General features: G+C 43.7%; 1 protein-coding gene across 1 annotated transcript; it reads left to right on the forward strand.

The window, feature by feature from the left end:
• The first annotated feature begins 9,061 nt into the window (after positions 1-9,061).
• Positions 9,062-18,265, forward strand: LOC110486070 (heme-binding protein 1). The gene is made up of 6 exons (XM_021557393.2): positions 9,062-9,185; positions 13,522-13,707; positions 14,284-14,375; positions 14,811-14,952; positions 15,278-15,461; positions 15,977-18,265. The coding sequence occupies exons 2-6, from the start codon at positions 13,548-13,550 to the stop codon at positions 16,149-16,151; spliced, it is 753 nt and encodes a 250-aa protein (XP_021413068.1). The 5' UTR covers positions 9,062-9,185; positions 13,522-13,547; the 3' UTR covers positions 16,152-18,265.
• Positions 18,266-18,627: the final 362 nt, after the last annotated feature.

Consider the following 18,627-nt stretch of genomic DNA (forward strand, 5'->3'; position numbering starts at 1 on the left):
CTCAAGAAATCCTGGTGGCCATGACAGAAGCTAAACTTTGATGTGGGTGTTTCTTGGGTGTGTCCTTGCCACCATCAAGATCTGTCAGAACCTTGCCTGCAGCTGTTTCACACCACTCAATCAGCAAACAAACCTCATGCATGTTGAGTTCAATAACTACAGTATGGTTATTATGTATGGTGAGATACCGGAGGAAGCTTTAAATAGGTCAGTAGCTTACAGAGTAATTTGAGAAGAATGCATTTGCTGAATTGATGTAGTTATTCTAAACAAAGTGTTTTGATAACTTTCAAATGTGGTAACAGGTCAATGTAGAATAAACAAGCCTTTACATAATTACCATAGTAAGCAGTGTTCTACTAATATAACAACGTGCACCTTTTATTGTCATTCCCAGCCGATACTGTGCCTATTCATAATTTTGTCTGATGGAAATGAGGCTACCTTGGCAAACATGTCACAGTGGTCATACCTGTATACCTGATGTCCTGTATACAAAATGAGTTCCTTGATCCTTTTGCAGAATACACAGGGTTTCTCCCTCCCCATAATGACTGATATGATTCAATTCAATGATAAAAAAAGACAATACAAGTAAAAGTTTAGTACATTATTTTATGCTAAGTGACAGGTCTCTCTCCATGTAAAGACATCAGTATCAAGCCCATCTGTCAGACTGGACTTCACATCATCTTGCAAGTCTCCATGTGCTGACTCCATACATGTTTCTGTGAACACATACACACACAGTCACTGTTCTATTGCCACTGGCAGTTAGGATAGGTGATATCTGACAAACAAATATATACTATGTATATACTATGGTGAAGCTTGAAGAGGTCAGACTAAACCTACCTAATCGACGACCATTGGTGAGTGGGAAAGAGGTGAGGCTGGAGGTAAGGTCTTTGCCAGCACCCCATTGATAAGCATGGCAGTATAGATCAGCCCCTGGCCCCTCATCAAATATACAGTGCTATTTAAGAGTGGCTGGCCCAGTGCTTCAGTTTCATTGATAGATGCAGAGGGTTGACACCTTTAGGTGGCACACCCCATTTTGAGTTCTAGACAAACAATCCTGTATCTGATTTTGTTTTGAGCCACCTTTTTGGTTTGCTTCCTGGATTTAGTTTTGGTGTGGGTTTTTCTTTTGTTTTGCCTCTTGGGCAAATTTAGTGGGTGTCTTTTTGAACCCCTCCTAAAACCCCACCTGTTTCGTTTTGGTTGTTGTCAGTGACTCTTTGTTAGTTTTCCCCTTCTGTTTGAGTGACATTATTTGGTCTTCTTGCTGGGGAACATAACAAAATGGGGGCTTGTCTGGGATATTGTTTCCCGTGAGTATGGTGGTCACTCGTCACCTACTCTGAAGCTCTGCTGTACCCAGATATTTGTGTTCAAAATAAACTTGTGGAGAGTTTATTTCACTGACATCCACCTTGAGGGGTTATAAGATTGGTGGAATCATTTTGAAAGTTGAATAAACACACAGGCTTTAATTAAATAAGAGGGTGTGCACTGCTTTGTCTCTTGAATGGAGATCGAACTGTGGCACTGTTGAAGTTACTGTCCTTCGGGCTTGTGAGTTGGTCCCAGAGGCATACAGACATCAGTTCTGTATATTTTTTAAAAAAACAATAAAGCCATGTTGAGTTCGCAAGGGAACAAGCATGTCTTTTTGATCTGTTCTTAAGAGGTTAAGGAATTTAAAGACTCATACTTCTCTATCAGTTCAAGAATTGGGTTACAACCTAGATTCACGAGCACAAAGATCCCGCTTGAGAAAGCTGCAGTTCTAGCAGATGAGTTTGTTGACACATACAACTACCTTCACAAACAAAGCAACCAGTAGTTATCTCTGTGCAAAAAGCAATCCAGAGAGGTCCCCTACTGTGAGGTTTCAGTCCAGAGATGTCCAGAGAAGTCCCCTACTGTGAGGTTTCAGTCCAGACATGTCCAGAGAAGTCCCCTACTGTGAGGTTTCAGTCCAGAGATGTCCAGAGAGGTCCCCTACTGTGAGGTTTCAGTCCAGGGATGTCCAGAGAAGTCCCCTACTGTGAGGTTTAGTCCAGAGATGTCCAGAGAAGTCCCCTACTGTGAGGTTTCAGTCCAGAGATGTCCAGAGAGGTCCCCTACTGTGAGGTTTCAGTCCAGAGACGTCCAGAGAAGTCCCCTACTGTGAGGTTTCAGTCCAGAGATGTCCAGAGAGGTCCCCTACTGTGAGGTTTCAGTCCAGAGATGTCCAGAGAAGTCTCCTACTGTGAGGTTTCAGTCCATTTCTTCAGTGCCCAAAGATAAAGATCAGCAGAATACTGTTTTTTTTTTTTTTGTATCCGCCAGTTTGTCAGTACTGGCGTGAGAAAGTACATATCGTCTATCAGTGTTCTAGGTTGAAACGGAGAAATGAGAGAAAAAGCTATTTCTTCTTGTGGGAGCACTCCGGCCCATTAAGTCTCTGGTTAGGACTGGTGTATTTCCTAAACAAGATTTTGGATCCGATGTGTTATAGCCCTTTGATTCAGACGGGTTCGTGCCTCTGAGGAGTTGGGATGCTGTTAAGCAGCTGGTGAAGATACTGTGAGATACCGGGGCAGCCCAGTCCTTCATTTTGGAGGGTGTTTCGCCTTTGTCTGACACTTCAGCAACTGGCTACAATGTGTAAGTACACGCCGTGGAGATGGGTTGCATGGAAGTTCCTTTGTATAATGTGGAACTCGAGTCTGATCTTATTTCTAGTTCCATTGTTTGAGTGAGGCCTAGCCTACCAGTGAAGGGGGTCTTGTTCATTTTGGGAAATGATTTGGCTGGAGGGATGGTCGTGCCAAATCCTGTTGTTGGTAAGGAACCCAGAGTAAAGTAACCTGATGGGTTATCAAAAAAATTATCTTAGTATTCTCAGTGTGTGCCGTTACACATGCTACGTCTAAGAAAGTTTCCGGGAGCAAGTCTAGTATTGAGGATGTCAGCGATCCCACCGTGGTCGATATGTCCGAGACGTTTATGGGTGATCCTGATTTCGCTAAACCTCCTGAGTTGATCTCTCCTTTGAAACCCCCAAAGGCGAGCGAAGGTTCCTACAGTCGACTTCAATGTCCAGGAATAAGCTGATTGCGAAACAGTAAAATGTTCTAATGAGGAAATGGCATCCTCGCTTCACTTCGTGGCAAGACAATTGGCCCAGTGTGTCTCAAATTGTCGCTATAGTTACACTACGATAAGAGATACTGAGGTTGGCTCATGATGTTAGTATGGCAAGCCATCTTGGGGTCAACAAGATGTATGACTGTATCTTGAATAACTTCTTCTGGCCTAGTCTGAAACAGGATGTTGTGGCTTACTGTAAATTATTTCATGTTTGCCAGCGGATGGGTAAACCGAACCAAGCTGTGCCGGTTGCACCTTTGCACTATATTCCTGCTTTTGACATACCTTTCAGCAGGGTTCTTCTGGTGGACTGTGATGGTCCTTTGCTCAAAGTTTCTTAACAAGTTACTCTTAACCATCATGTGCGCTGCCACTCGTTTCCCTGAGGCCATTCCACTGAGGAAAATCACGAGAGGAAAGTTACTACGGATATTGCAGCAGTTCCCCCTTGAAATCAGACATGTCCGTGGTCGAGCCAACTTGGTTGCTGATTGTCTTTCAAGAGAGGGCAGTCAATAAGTTTTGTCTTTTGTGTTGAGCCAGTGTGTAGCCCTGGCTCACAACTGATTTTGACTGCACGTTTTGCCATATTGGAGACGAGTATTGTTTTGGTTGCGATCGTTCAAAGGGGACGAGAGTTATAGGAGCGTACAGTATGTAAGTTTCTCAAAACTTCAATTTTAGACAGCTATAAAAAATATATATATATATGTACACAAATTCATAATGGCCCAGGTGCTATTTAAGAGTGGGTGGCCCAGTGCTCCACTTGTCTTGATGGAGGCGGGGGGTTGACATCTTTAGGTGGCGCTCCCTATGTTGATTTCTATACAAACAATCCTTTATCTGATTTAGTTTTGCCCCACCTTTTTGGTTTTCTTACTGTCTTTAAGTTTGGTGTAGGTTTTTCTTTTGTTTTCCTCTTAGGCTAATTTAGTGGGTGGGTGTCTTTTAGGTTCCAGATGTTGTTCATTGCTAGTCAACTTTCAGTGGACACCCGCATGAGTGTCTTTCAGAACTCCTCCTAAAACCCCACCTGTTTTGGTTGTTGTCAGTGACTCTCCCTTCTGTTTGAGTGACATTTGGTTTTCTTGCTGGGGAATGTTACTCAGCTAATACTGAAAAGCCAGAGAGGTCATTATATTCCAGTATTTCTGGTTATACTCTCCAGCGAGGTCATTATATATATATATATATATATATATATATATATATATATATATATATAATTTTTTTTCACCTTTATTTAACCAGGTAAGCTAGTTGAGCACAAGTTCTCATTTACAACTGTGACCTGCCCAAGATAAAGCAAAGCAGTGCGACAGAAACAACAACACAGAGTTACACATGGAATAAACAAGCGTACAGTCAATAACACAATAGAAAAAAAATAAAGTCTGTATACAGTGTGTGCAAATGATATGAGGATGTAAGGCAATAAATAGGCCATAGTAGTAAAGTAATTACAATTTAGCAGATTATGTAATGGATTTCCTCCTCTTCGTCTGAGGAGGAGTAAGGATCGGACCAAAGCGCAGCGTGCTAAGTGTTCATGATGATTTTAATTAAAGAAAGCACTGAACACTGAATCAAAACAATAAACGATGATGTGAATTTACAAAACCGAAACAGTACCGTATGGCCCAAACACGGAAACAAACACCCTCCAACCAAAAGTGAAACCCAGGCTACCTTAGTATGATTCTCAATCAGAGACAACTAACGACACCTGCCTCTGATTGAGAACCATACTAGGCCGAACACAAAAACCAACATAGAAAAACAAACATAGACTGCCCACCCCAACTCACGCCCTGACCATACTAAAACAAAGAATAAAATAACAGAACTATGGTCAGAACGTGACAGTAGTGAAGGGCGGCTCCTGGCTGACTGGCGGATCTGGCGGCTCTGACGCATCCTTGGCTGACTGGCGGATCTGGCGGCTCTGGCGCATCCTGGCTGACTGGCAGCTCTGGCGGCTCCTGGGGCTCAGAGGACAGACGGGAGACTCTGGCGACTCAGGACAGGCGGGAGACTCAGGCAGCTCCGGATTGAAAGGCGGCTCCTGGCTGACTGGCGGCTCTGGCGGCTCCTGGCTGACTGGTGGAACTGGCGGCTCTGACGCATCCTGGCTGACTGGCGGCTCCTGGGGCTCATAGGACAGACGGGAGACTCTGGCGGCTCAGGACAGGCGGGAGACTCAGGCAGCTCCGGAGTGAAGGGCGGCTCCTGGCTGACTGGCGGCTCTGGCGGCTCCTGGCTGACTGGCGGCTCTGGCGGCTCTGGCGCATCCTGGCTGACTGGCGGCTCTGGCGGCTCCAGGCGGCTCAGGACAGACGGGAGACTCTGGCGGCTCAGGACAGGCGGGAGACTGGCGGCTCAGGACAGGCGGGAGACTCTTGCGGCTCAGGACAGGCGGGAGACTCTGGCGGCTCAGGACAGGCGGGAGACTCTGGCGGCTCAGGACAGGCGGGAGACTCTTGCGGCTCAGGACAGGCGGGAGACTCTGGCGGCTCAGGACAGGCGGGAGACTCTGGCGGCTCAGGACAGGCGGGAGACTCTGGCTGCGCTGGAGAGGAGGAAGGCTCTGACGGCACTGGAAAGGCGGGAGCACCTGTAGGGAGAAGACTGAGAGACAGCCTGGTACGGGGGGCTGCCACGGGAGGGCTGGTGCGTGGAGGTGGCACCGGATAGACCGGACCGTGCAGGCACACTGGAGCTGTTGAGCACCGAGCCTGCCCAACCTTACCTGGTTGAATGCTCCCCGTAGCCAGGCCAGTGGGGCGAGGTGAAATAGCCCGCACTGGGCTGTGCTAGCGAACCGGGGACACCATGCGGAAGGCTGGTGCCATGTACGCCGGCCCGAGGAGACGCACTGGAGACCAGATGCGCAGAGCCGGCTTCATGGCACCTGGCTCGATGCCCACTCTAGCCCGGCCGATTCGACCTCACGGTATAACACGGTGCCTGCTCAATCCCTCTCGCTCTCCGGTAAGCACGGGGAGTTGGCTCAGGTCTCCTACCTGACTTAGCCACACTCCCCGTGTGCCCCCACCCAATACATTTTTGGGGCTGCCTCTCGGGCTTCCTTGCCAGCCGTGTTCCCTCGAAGCGCTGGCTCCCATTATCTGCTGCCTCCGCTCTCCTGGCTGCCCTCCACCTGTTCCCATGGGAGGCGATCCCTTCCAGCCAGGATCTCCTCCCATGTGTCGCAACCCTTTCCGTCCAAAACGTCCTCCCATGTCCAGGAGTCCTGAGATCGCTGCTGCACGATACCACGCTGCTTGGTCCTTTTTTGGTGGGTGTTTCTGTAAAGGATTAAGGAGGAGGAGTAAGGATCGGACCAAAGCGCAGCGTGGTAAGTGTTCATGATGATTTTAATTAAAGAAAGCACTGAACACTGAATCAAAACAATAAACGATGACGTGAATTTACAAAACCGAAACAGTACCCTCTGGCCCAAACACTCACACGGAAACAAATAATAAAATAACAGAACTATGGTCAGAACGTGACAGATTATCACGGGAGTGATAGATGAGCAGATTGTGGTGTGTAAGTAGTGATACTGGTGTGCTAAAGAGCAGCAAAGTAAATAAAAACAATATGGGGATGACGTAGGTAGATTGGGTGGGCTATTTACAGATGGACTATGTACAGCTGCAGCGATCGGATATTCAAGTCTCTCTGGTTATACTCGCCACCACTAGTCGTTGCACACCAAGCTAGCGTTACTGGTGCAGACTTGGGGACCAACCGAAATCCAACCACCTAATCTGCATACTAGGCGCCTTTGGCAGGGCTAACTATTCTGCATACTAGGGTCCTTTGGCAGGGCATGCATTGCAAGACATAAAACGTTGGCTGTGGAGGCATGGTCAATCCGTATAGAGTTTTTCAGTCTGCCATCCTTTGAAAGCATTGGGGGTGATGACACAATGGAGTCCCATTCAATAAAGGGACACGACAATTTCAAATATTTTGTAGAGTTACAGTTCATGTAAGGAAATCATTCAATTGAAATAAATTAATTAGGCCCTAATCGATGGACTTCACATCTGGGAATGCAGATATGCATCTGTTGGTCACAGATACGTAAAAGAAAAAGTTAGGGCCTTGGATCAGAAAACCAGTAAGTATCTGGTGTGACAATTTGCCTCATGCAGCACAACATGTTCTTCGAATAAAGTTGATCAGGCTGTTGATTGTGGCCTGTGGAATGTTGTCCCACTCTTCTTCAATGGCTGAGGGAAGTTGATGGATATTGGCGGGAACTGGAACACTGTTATACATGCTCAATGAATTTTGGGCATGGAAGAACTGGGACATATTCAGATTCCAGGAATTGTGTACAGATCCTTGTGACATGGGGCCGTGCATTGTCATGTTAAAACAGGAGGTGATGGCGGTGGATGAGTGGCACAACAATGGGCCTCAGAATCTCGTCACGTTATCTCTGTATTCAAATTGCCATCGATAAAATGCAATTGTGTTTGATGTCCGTAGCTTATGCCTGCCCATACCATAACCCCACCGCCACCATGGGGTACTCCATTCACAACGTTGACGTCAGCAAACAGCTCGCCCACACAACGCCATACATGTGGTTTGCGGTTGTGAGGCCTGTTGGATGTACTGCCAAATTCTCTAAAACGACATTGGTTGAGAAATTAATATTCAATTATCTGGCAACAGCTCTGATGGACATTCCTGCAGTCAGCATGCCAATTGCAAGCTCCCTCAACTTGATACATCAGTGGCATTGTGTTGTGACAAAACTGCACACGTTAGTGGCCTTTTATTGTCCCCAGCACAAGGTACACCTGTGTAATGATCATGCTGTTAATTCAGCTTCTTCATATGCCTCAACTGTCAGGTGGATGGATTATCTTGGCAAAGGAGAAATGCTCACTAACAGGGATGCAAACTAATTGTTGCAAAAAAATCTGAGCGAAATAAGGGTTTTGTGCTTATGGAAAATTTCAGGGATCTTTTTATTTCAGTTCATGAAACATGGGGATCAGCACTTTACATATTGCGTTTATATTTTTCATCAGTGTAGTTTTTCCACAATTAAACATTTCCACATACATAGATCCACATAACTCGACATGACTAGGCAAGGATGTATTGCTCAACAGTCAAACAGAAAAAGACATGTTAAAAAAAAAAAAACATTTTTGACGAGACTGCCTTTATGACAAACTTTGTAGTCAATTTTAACACTAGAATAAATGTTTCTGACTCATATCGAAGCCACATAGGCCATTTTCAAAGTGATTGGTTGCTTTTTAGGGGCAGTCACTATACACTTAACAAAATACAATATGTAATCGGAATTACTCAATATAGAGTCTGCAAAACTTAAATTGGTCTCTTGCGCTGGGCAGTGGGTTTAATACAGAGTGCTGGTGACTCATTACTTCAGCCGCTACATTCATTACAATCCAATACACTGCATATGATACATACATACAGCATACTGCTGTATATGCTGAGGTAAAAGTGGGTTGGGAATACTCAGTCGGGTCTGTAGGTCGAGTGGAAAGTGTGGCTTGGTATTTAGACTTCAGTCCCTCAAAAAATAACACCATATATCGATTATACAGACCCTACTCTACTGAGAATTACCAACCTCTCTTTTGACTCAGCGCATAGAATCGTTTTTTCTCCACAGCCCAATGTTGTGAACATACCGATCTGAACATTGTGTTTTTTGATAGTGGTCTTACAAAAGGTTTTTAGAAGCATATTTGTAATTGTCTTCATAAAGTCCTTTTTGCGTTTGCTTTTATGCACAATAAAAATGGGACATTGATTAAAATGTAATACTGTATCTTTTGAAATAGTTATCCACATTTTAATGTTTTGGAATGCGGGCTTTTATTTTGAAGGAATTGTTATTAGCATACAAAACTGACGTCATCGTTAGTGCTGCTGGCAGAACACTAGTGCGGCATTGAATGTATATGTCCTGTTTTGATTGTACAGTAGATCAGAAGAAGTAGTGCTCAAATACGATCCTTTACTTTGTTGACCAGGTAAGAACGCCGACTTTATCACTAAATGTTACATTCGGGTAAACGAGTTGGTCTAAACTAGGGTTCAGGGAAGAATATAACAAATTTATAGCTAAATGTCCGAAAAGTCCACAGATTCTACACAATTAATAACCGATTGCGGCTTAACCAATATAAATGATTGTAAAAAAATAAAAAATGTAAACGATGAGCTGTCTATCCTAAAGCCTATTAACTTCATGGCATGCGTTCAAGCAACCCCTAGTGACATTTTTGCCGCGTTATTGGGTGTGCTGGTTCCCTAGGGTTGACCTACTTTTGCTGTCATGCATTGCAGTCAGTGTGTTTGTTTGTTCGACTTTGCAGGCGACTTGCCGACTGACTGATCTACAAATGACCTTGCATCACAAATAACAACTCATTATTATTTGTTGATCAGCCAGTGTCACCATTTACCCACAATGCATTTGACGCTCTCGAACACGGTAGTGAGTTCACTGCCCATTTAATTGTCTGATGATTAATCGGATGTTGCATTAAAATCCCTAATGAAGGCTGTGCACTCCTTTTAGTGGTTTTGTTAGCGCGCGCTGGTATAGTGTTTTTGTGTTTGGTTTGTGTTGAGTAATGTGCAGCCCGGTTGCCGTAATAAATTGAGTTTAATTATGTGGGGTAAAAGCCGATGTATGGTTAATCTGATCTCTGTAGCGGCAGTAAAGCATTTACTGAGATGCGACCTCGGCAGAAGTCCAAGCATTCGTACTGCTTGCGCTTTGGGGAGCTGTCGTACGCATCCAATAAATAGGTCTGCTGTGCACCACTCGTAGTGATAGCCTTTCAGCTAATTACAAACAACTGGCGAAACGAAATGACAAGACCTTACCTCTTCTGATATGTTGGAGTAGGAGCTCAGCCAATTCTATCATGAAGTAAAAATACTGCACCGGTTTTCCACCTGCATCTCCCCGATACCCCCCAGCAAAATTAGGCTACATTCAGGCTATTGTTTATTTCATACTATGTTGAGGTAAACATCAGAGTATAATCCTTGTATGGATGTCAACCCCAATACATGTTCATGTCATCAATCAACTGCTTACAGTTAAAAGTGACTGAATACCACCACTGATTTCTGTATGCGAGCTATGCTACCAGTTTATATGAATGGGAGCATATCAGCACTTCTAACCCGGAAAAGGGACAACTTCTAAATGTTATGCAGCGAAAACAGCCAAATATATAAGAATCTGATTTTAATAACCACATGGATTTGACAAATATCCACTTTGTTTGATAAGATTTGTTGATTGTTTACAAATCCTCCCTTATCTCCTTCCAGGAGTTCTAACTCCTTTTTGTGTCTTTGAAATCCTTACATGAGGTATCATAAATATGTATTTTATTTGTCAACTTGTTCTGATAGACTTTCATCAAAGTTCTCCATGTTTATGTTTATGCAGGATGAACCGCCCCCACCTAATGCCAACCAACATGTCAATACAGAGCTATGCGGAGCCCTTCGCATTGTTACCTCAATTTGGCCTACGCAAACCTCCAGAGGCTCCACAATTACGTCACACCCTTCGTTCGGAGACTCCGAACAACATTTCCAGATGAAGCATAAATGAGCTTTTCAAACCAAATTGTATTTGTCACATGCGTCGAATACAACAGGTACCTTACTGTGAAATTCTTACTTACAAACCAACATTGCAGTTAAAGAAATAGAGTTAAGACAATATTTACTAAATAAACTAAAATAAAATAAAATAAAAATATATATATAAAAGTAACACAATAAAAGGACAATAATGAGGCTATATTCAGGGGGTACAGGTACCAAGTCAATGTGCAGATTACAGGTTAGTCTAGGTAATTTGTACATGTAGGTAGGGGTAAAGTGACTATGCATAGATAATGAACAGCATGGAGCAGCAGTGTAAAAACAAAGGGTGGGGCGGCAATGTAAATAGTCCGGGTGGCCATTTGATTATTTGTTCAGCAGTCTTATGGCTTGGGGGTAGAAGCTGTTAAGGAACCTTTCGGACCTAGATTTGTCGCTCTGGTACTGCTTGCTGTGCGTGTTATGATCTTCTTCATCTGATGAGTATGAAAGATCGGACCAAAAAAACTAAATAACCAAAGTGAAACAATGAAAATCGAAACAGTTCTGTATGGTGAAACACAGACACAGAAAACAACTACCCACCAACCATAGTGGGAAAACAGGCTGCCTAAGTATGGTTCTCAATCAGAGACAACGATTGACAGCTGCCTCTGATTGGGAACCATACCAGGCCAAACACATAGAACTATAACACATAGAACAAAAACATAGAATGCCCACCCCAAATCACGCCCTGACCAAACTAAAATAGAGACATAAAAAAGGAACTAAGGTCAGGTCATGACAGTCCCCCCCCCCAAAGGTGCGGACTCCGGCCGCAAAACCTAAACCCATAGGGGAGGGTCTGGGTGGGCATCTGTCCGCGGTGGTGGCTTCGGCGCGGGACGTGGACCCCACTTCACCTTAGTCTTGGCCCACTTAGGTGGCGCCTTTGGAGCGCCGACCCCGGACTGGGGACCCTTATAGCGGGCCCCGAATAGACGGGAGACTCTGACAGTGCTGGATAGGCGGGCGGCTCTGGCAGCGCCGGACAGGCGAGAGACTCTGGCAGCGCCGGACAGGCGGAAGAACCTGGAGGGAGGAGACGGAGAGACAGCCTGGTGCGTGGGGCTGCCACAGGACCCACCAGGCTGGGGAGACCTACAGGAGGCCTGGTGCGTGGAGGAGGCACCAGGATGGACCGGGCTGTGGGGGAGCATCGGAGCTCTGGTGCGCAGCCTTGGCACCACTCCTCCAGGCTGGATGACCACTTTAGCCCGGACCCTCCAGAGTGCAGGCACAGGTTGAACCGGGCTGTGGGGGAGCACTGGAGATCTGGTGCATACCACTCACACCTCTCCCTTAGGCTCAATGCCCACATTTGTCCGGCACGGGCGGAGGGCAGGCATAGGGCAAACTGCACCCTCCCAGCGCCCGGAGACACAGTGCCGGCGCAGGATACCCTGGGCAGAAACGGCGTACCGGAGACCAAACACGCTGAGCTGGCACAACATGCCCTGGCTGGATGCCCACTCTCGCATGGCACTTGCGGGGGGCTGGCCTATAGCGCTCCTATAGCGCACTGGCGACACCGTGCGCTTCACCGCATAACACGGTGCCTGACCAGTACTACGCCTCTCCCGGTAAGCACGGGGAGTTGGCTCAGGTCTATCGCCTGACTCCGCCAATCTCCCCGTGTGCCTCTCTTGCCTGTTGCGCTGCCTTACCTCATATCGCTCATATTCCCCAGCCTCCCTTACCGTCTAGTATCTCCTCCCAAGTCCAGGAGTCGAGAACCCTCTGCTCCTTGTTACCACGCTGCTTGGTCCTTTTCTGGTGGGTAGTTCTGTAACGATCTTCTTCATCTGATGAGGAGTACAGCGCTCAGAGCCCAAACAAGCCATAAAGATATCCGTCATGTTGTGGAGTCAACATTAGTCAGAAATAGCATTATAAATATTCACTTACCTTTGATGATCTTCATCAGAATGCACTCCCAGTAATCCCAGTTCCACAATAACTGTTTGATTTGTTCGATAAAGTTCATAGTTTATGTCCAAATGTCCTCCTTTTGTTAGCACGTTTGGTAAACAAATCCAAACTCACGACGCGCGTGCAAGTCCAGCGGAAAGGTCGGACGAAAAGTCCAAAAAGTTAAGTTCCAGTCCGTAGAAACATGTCAAACGAAGTATAGAATCAATCTTTAGGATGTTTTTATCATAAATCTTCAATAATGTCTGTAGAAAAGCAATGGAACGCGAGGTAACTCTCACATGAACGCGCGTCACGAGCCCATGGCACTCTGCCAGACACCTTGCTCAATCCCCTCTCATTCAGCCCCCCTTCACAGTAAAAGCCTGACACAAGATTCTAAAGACTGTTGACATCTAGTGGAAGCCTTAGGAAGTTCAAAATGACCCCACAGACACTGAATATTGGAATGGCAATGAGTTGAAAAACTACAAACCTCAGATTTCCCACTTCCTGGTTGGATTTTTTTTCAGGTTTTTGCCTGCCATATGAGTTATGTTATACTCACAGACATCATTCAAACAGTTTTAGAAACTGTTTTCTATCCAATACTAATAATAATATGCATATATTAGCAACTGGACTGAGTAGCAGGCAGTTTACTCTGGGCACCTTATTCATCCAAGCTACTCAATACTGCCCCCCAGTCCCAAAGAAGTTAACAATCACCCTATTTCTAGGAAAAGTAACAAACTTGTCTTCTTGGTCTTGTATTTGCAGATCTGCCCGGGCTGTGGACGAAAACAATGGCACTAATCTCCCTCGAGGATCTCGACGGATTGGAGGATGAAGAACTGGACAATGACATCACTGACAACCCTGATCCAATGGAGGACGACGAGCAGCAGAGGCTGTACACCCATTGGCAGGCGATCGCCAGCACACACCAGGTGTCCGTCCCCCGAGGTAAGCGAGATAGGCGATGGAGTAAAATAGTCCCATTCGAGGTAGTTGCTTGGCAGCAGTGTATTTGGAGACAATCAATCTGAGAAATCAAACTCGTTGCAACAGGACATGGTTTCTTCCTATAGTTTAAATAAAATCTCAGATTCTAGTTGCTACATCCTGTCCATAAGCAAAGACGGCTAAACAAAGTCCCAGAAAATGATGGCTACATTTCAACAATATCGGTGCATTGTTTTACGGCACATTGTTTTATCTTCCACATTCCAAACAGTCTGCAAAACAGCAGTATGACTTGATTGCTATAGTGTGTGTACTGAAGTCTCTATCATGGCGTACTCAAATGGGCATCAGTTTGAGGTCTAGTAAGAAGCTTATAGATATTAGAGCAGGCCCATTTTCCTAGAGACTTGAATACTTGACATTAACCCTGGGTTCCTTTTATAAAGCATAAGCCAATGACGAGTATCCCCCCACTTCACTTGGTTCCGGTGAGGTTTTTACCAGTGAGGTTTGCGCTCAGGCTGCTCTCTGTAAACTTTAAAATAAATGAAGAGGACCCCTGTGTTGTTTTGATAGAAATGACAGGACCAATTCAAGAGCTTACTCGACGGAACCAAACCCAAGAAAGAGAGCAGGTCCCCTTTACCTCCGTCTCTCTGCATGAAAAGGTACAGTATGTGTCCCTTCCATTTGTTACCAATCTTAGGTCAGGATGACAATGGCAGATATGTTGGCTGGATGTTCCATTTTGAAGTGAAGGAAAGTCTGTAGTAAAAGCTAAATGAAGCCATTTTCTTGTCTTTCTTTTGAGTGTCTGGCATATGTACTTTTGAGTGTTTTGAATGATAAATAAATAATGAAAGCTGTGTGTATGTTCAAACGGATTTGTGTAAATGCCTGAGTGCAATGTGGTGTGTAAAATCTGTGTGCGTGTTGCCTTATGACCATCCATGTATTTGCTTGAGTGCAATTTATGTTGTGTGTGTGTGTGCGCGCGTGTGTGTTTCAGCTTGAGCATCCATGCCATTGCTCGAGTGCAAAGTGAAGTGAAAGATCTCTTATATTCCCTGGATTACGAAGTGTGTGTTTGTCTATTTCTGCAGCTGGGCGAGGTGCTGTTTGAGGAGCGGGTGTACCCTGCAGGGAAGTGGGCGTGCATCACTAAAGGGGAGAAGCTGTACGAGCAGAGCATCTCCATGGGCTTCATGAAACTCATGAAATTCATCTGCAAGGAGAACTCTGTTGGTAAGGGCTTAGTGTTCATGTTACTGTGTAATTATTGATGTAAGTATAGTGAAAAATCTATTGTAATCACTCATTGTTACAACTATATTGTAATCACTTGTTGTTCCACTGTACTTACAGCAGTAACCCTAACCCTTATCATAACCTTAAGTACAGTGCATCTACAATTGATTGATTTGGGGCCTAGACTCTTGTATATTAATTAGTCATTCTTGCTGTACTTACATCAGTAATCCTAATCCTTACCATTGACCTAAGTATAGTGTATAGTAAGGGTAACAGGGTAACAGTGAGTAATTATAATAGCACACTCTTGTATCGACAGGACGCTATTTGGGAATGACTGTACCCATTGTGAACAGTATCCAAATGCTGGAGGACGGCAATGGCTTTCAGAAAGACATCTTGACTGCATACTACCTGCCTGCTGAGTTCCAGGCCAACCCGCCCCAGCCGACTGACCTAGACATCACCATACTCCATAGGGAGGCTTTACGAGTCATCACCAGGTAAGGACACTCTCACCTCTGGCTGACTTCAATACTCAAGCCCCAGGCTTGATTTGAGGCATATTCTACTTCGCCTGTGGTTTGGAGACCTATTCTGACCTATTTACATATCGACATGTAAAAATAGACAATGGATTTAGATAGACAATGTCTAGCCAAAATGGGTGGAAATAATTAGTCAGATTAGTGATAATATCCATGTTTGTTTTTTTAACTATACTGGCTGGTTTCCCGGACACAGATTAAGCCTAGTCCTGTATTAAAAAGCACTTACAATGGAGTCCACATTGAGCATTTGTTTTGGTCCAGTACTGGCTTAATCTGTGTGTGGGAAATCAACCCAAACAATAATGTTAACTTCAATAAATAATGGATACGTGCTAGCTAGACTCACACACTACTTTGCATTGGTAAGATATCTGTCTAAAATACTATAGGTAAAAAAAAAAATATCAGATAATAGCAGTAATGATAGTATTTATTTAAACACGAATAACAAATGCGGTCTTCTGTAGGACTTTCTTTGGCACCACCACGGAGGAGACAATCATGCCTCAGATTAACCTGCTGTGGGAGATGCTGGGCCCCAGCGAGGAGATGCATCGCTACTCCTACATGGTGGCTGTCTACGACAACCCTGGGGTGTCCTGTCGCAGGAACGAGATCTGGTTCATCCGACGAGACCCCTAAATCTCTTATAACATCCACCTGTCCCCTCCTGTATCACCCTGACACCCCCCTATCCCCCCCCCCCCTCTGTGCCTCTAGGGTCGTGTTCATTTGCCGTTTAATGGAATAAAAGGGACAAACAGGGAGGGACTACCTGGACTTGGTCCAATAAGCAACACTCATTTTCAGTTTCCAGTGCAAAATGTTTTTAAAAAATGTTTGTTTTTGTTTTTGCGTGCCCTAATCAACACAACCCAGATGATTCCTGTCATGGGGATAGAGTATGGATTAAAATGGGAGGAATGGCTCTTGGGTTGGTTTTAGAGGTAAACATGACAAGATTACTTTAAAGATGGTATTAGGTAGACAGTATGGCAGGAAAATACTTATTTAACATTCACTGAGATGGTATGCGTTTCTATGCTCTAGGGGAGCACAAGAAAATACTAACTTCAGTGGCATTTATACCATGTACACAACCAAAAAATACAAGTATATTGTATCTCTGTGAAAAACTGTCTGGGCATTACAAGAGTTAAAACATGATGGAAATATAAGAGTTATCTTTATTTTTCTTGCTTTTTATGTTAAAAAAAATTATATAATCTAATCATTGCAAACTGGTGTCACATAATGTCACACTCCGTTTTACATTTGAGTAATTTAGCAGACACTCTTATCCAGAGCGATTTATAGCAGTGAGTGCACGCTTTTTAATACTTTTTTTCTTAATGATGTTGATACTATAATGTTTTTTTGAATGTCTTATAGGTCTGTACCTTACTAGAAATATGTTGTATTTGCAGTTGACTAGAGTAGGCATCCAGGTTTAACCTATTGTTATCCATAGGTAATTCTGACACAACTTTGTCATTCAAAGTTACTTGCTATGATATGTGGGTGTTCTCGTACTCTTAACTGTCATTAAGTTTTATCCTTCTAGTGAATTTTGCCCACACTTTGCTACTTTACCTACATTTTGAGGCTGGTGTAGGGATTTTGGGTATACGTGTCCTAATAAGTAAATGACTATCCCCCTTCCCCCAGCCACAAAATGATTGACAGATTGGTAATTTGTTACCTTCAGTTGCCACTAGGTGTCAACCAAACAGTAACGTTTGTATTATGTTTTTTGTCTGTTTATTTGCTTATTGGTGAATAGCGAATATCTCACAAATGAATAGATTGGTTTTGGTGAGGTTAGTTGTAAATGGAGCTGAGACTGGGACCAGGCTCTTTAGGTTTTGAGGAAGGTTCAAGCTTTTTGAAGATTCATAGCTATAGTTAATGATGGTTGGGGAATGGAAGTTTAATTTAAGTGACTTATGAACCTGTCTGTTCAGCATGGCCAAATGATGTGCTCTTACTGTGCTTGCCTCTTTTTTGAAATATATTTCCCAGAATAAGTGTGTATTTGTTTGTATTCTCCAGTAATTAGTACGGTATACATTTGATATGTTAAAATTGTACCCGGCTTCTCTTTTGTGACCTTGTATTTCTATGCTGTTTTCAACTGTTTTCAATGCATACATTTCAACATTTCAGTGTGAATTGTAGTGGGTTGCTTCAATTTAAAGCTGCAATATATAACTTTTTGGGCAACCTGGCCAAATTCAAATAGAATTGTGAGGAGTTATAGATCATTCATTCTCATTGAAAGCAAGTCTAAGATGTAGTAGATCTGTTCTATGTGTGTTATTTCTATGCTTCTGTTCATAAGTTTTGTTTTTACCTCTTTTACTTTCTGTTTTGTACAATAACTTCAAACAACTGAAAATACTATATTTTTGGTTATGAAAATATATTTCACAGCAGTTTAGATGGTACAATGATCCCTCTACACTATTTTTGCTTGTTTTGTTACAAACCAACATTTGGAATTTTAGCAAACAGAGAGATTTCTTTATAGTGCATCTTTAAACTACTTAAAAGATTGCCAGTGTAGGTTAATGGAGATTTGATATACATTTACACTTAAAAACGTACCGTGCCTTCAGAAAGTATTCACACCCCATTTACTTTTTCCCCATTTTGTTGTGTTACAGCCTGCATTTAAAATGTATTCAATTTAGATGTTGTGTCACTGATCTACACACAATACTGCATAATGTCAAAGTGGATCTTTTATTTTTTTTATTTTTACAAATTAATAAAAAAATGAGGAGCTGAAATGCCTTGCGTCAATAAGTATTGAACCCCTTTGTTATGGCAAGCCTAAATACATTCAGGAGTAGAAATTTGCTTAACAAATCACATAAGTTCCATGGACTCATTCTGTGTTCAATAATAGTGGTTAACATTCATTTTGAATGATTACGCAGTTTCTGTACCCCACACATACAATTATCTGTAAGGTCCCTCAATTGACTAATGAATTTCAACTACATATGCAACCACAAAGACCAGGGAGGTTTTCCAATGCCTTGCAAAGAAAGGCACTGATTGGTACATGTGAGAGAAAAAGAAAAATGACCTATTTGAGCATGGTGTAGTTATT

The sequence above is a fragment of the Oncorhynchus mykiss genome, chromosome 13 (genome assembly GCF_013265735.2).
Source record: "Oncorhynchus mykiss isolate Arlee chromosome 13, USDA_OmykA_1.1, whole genome shotgun sequence".
NCBI lineage: Eukaryota > Metazoa > Chordata > Actinopteri > Salmoniformes > Salmonidae > Oncorhynchus > Oncorhynchus mykiss.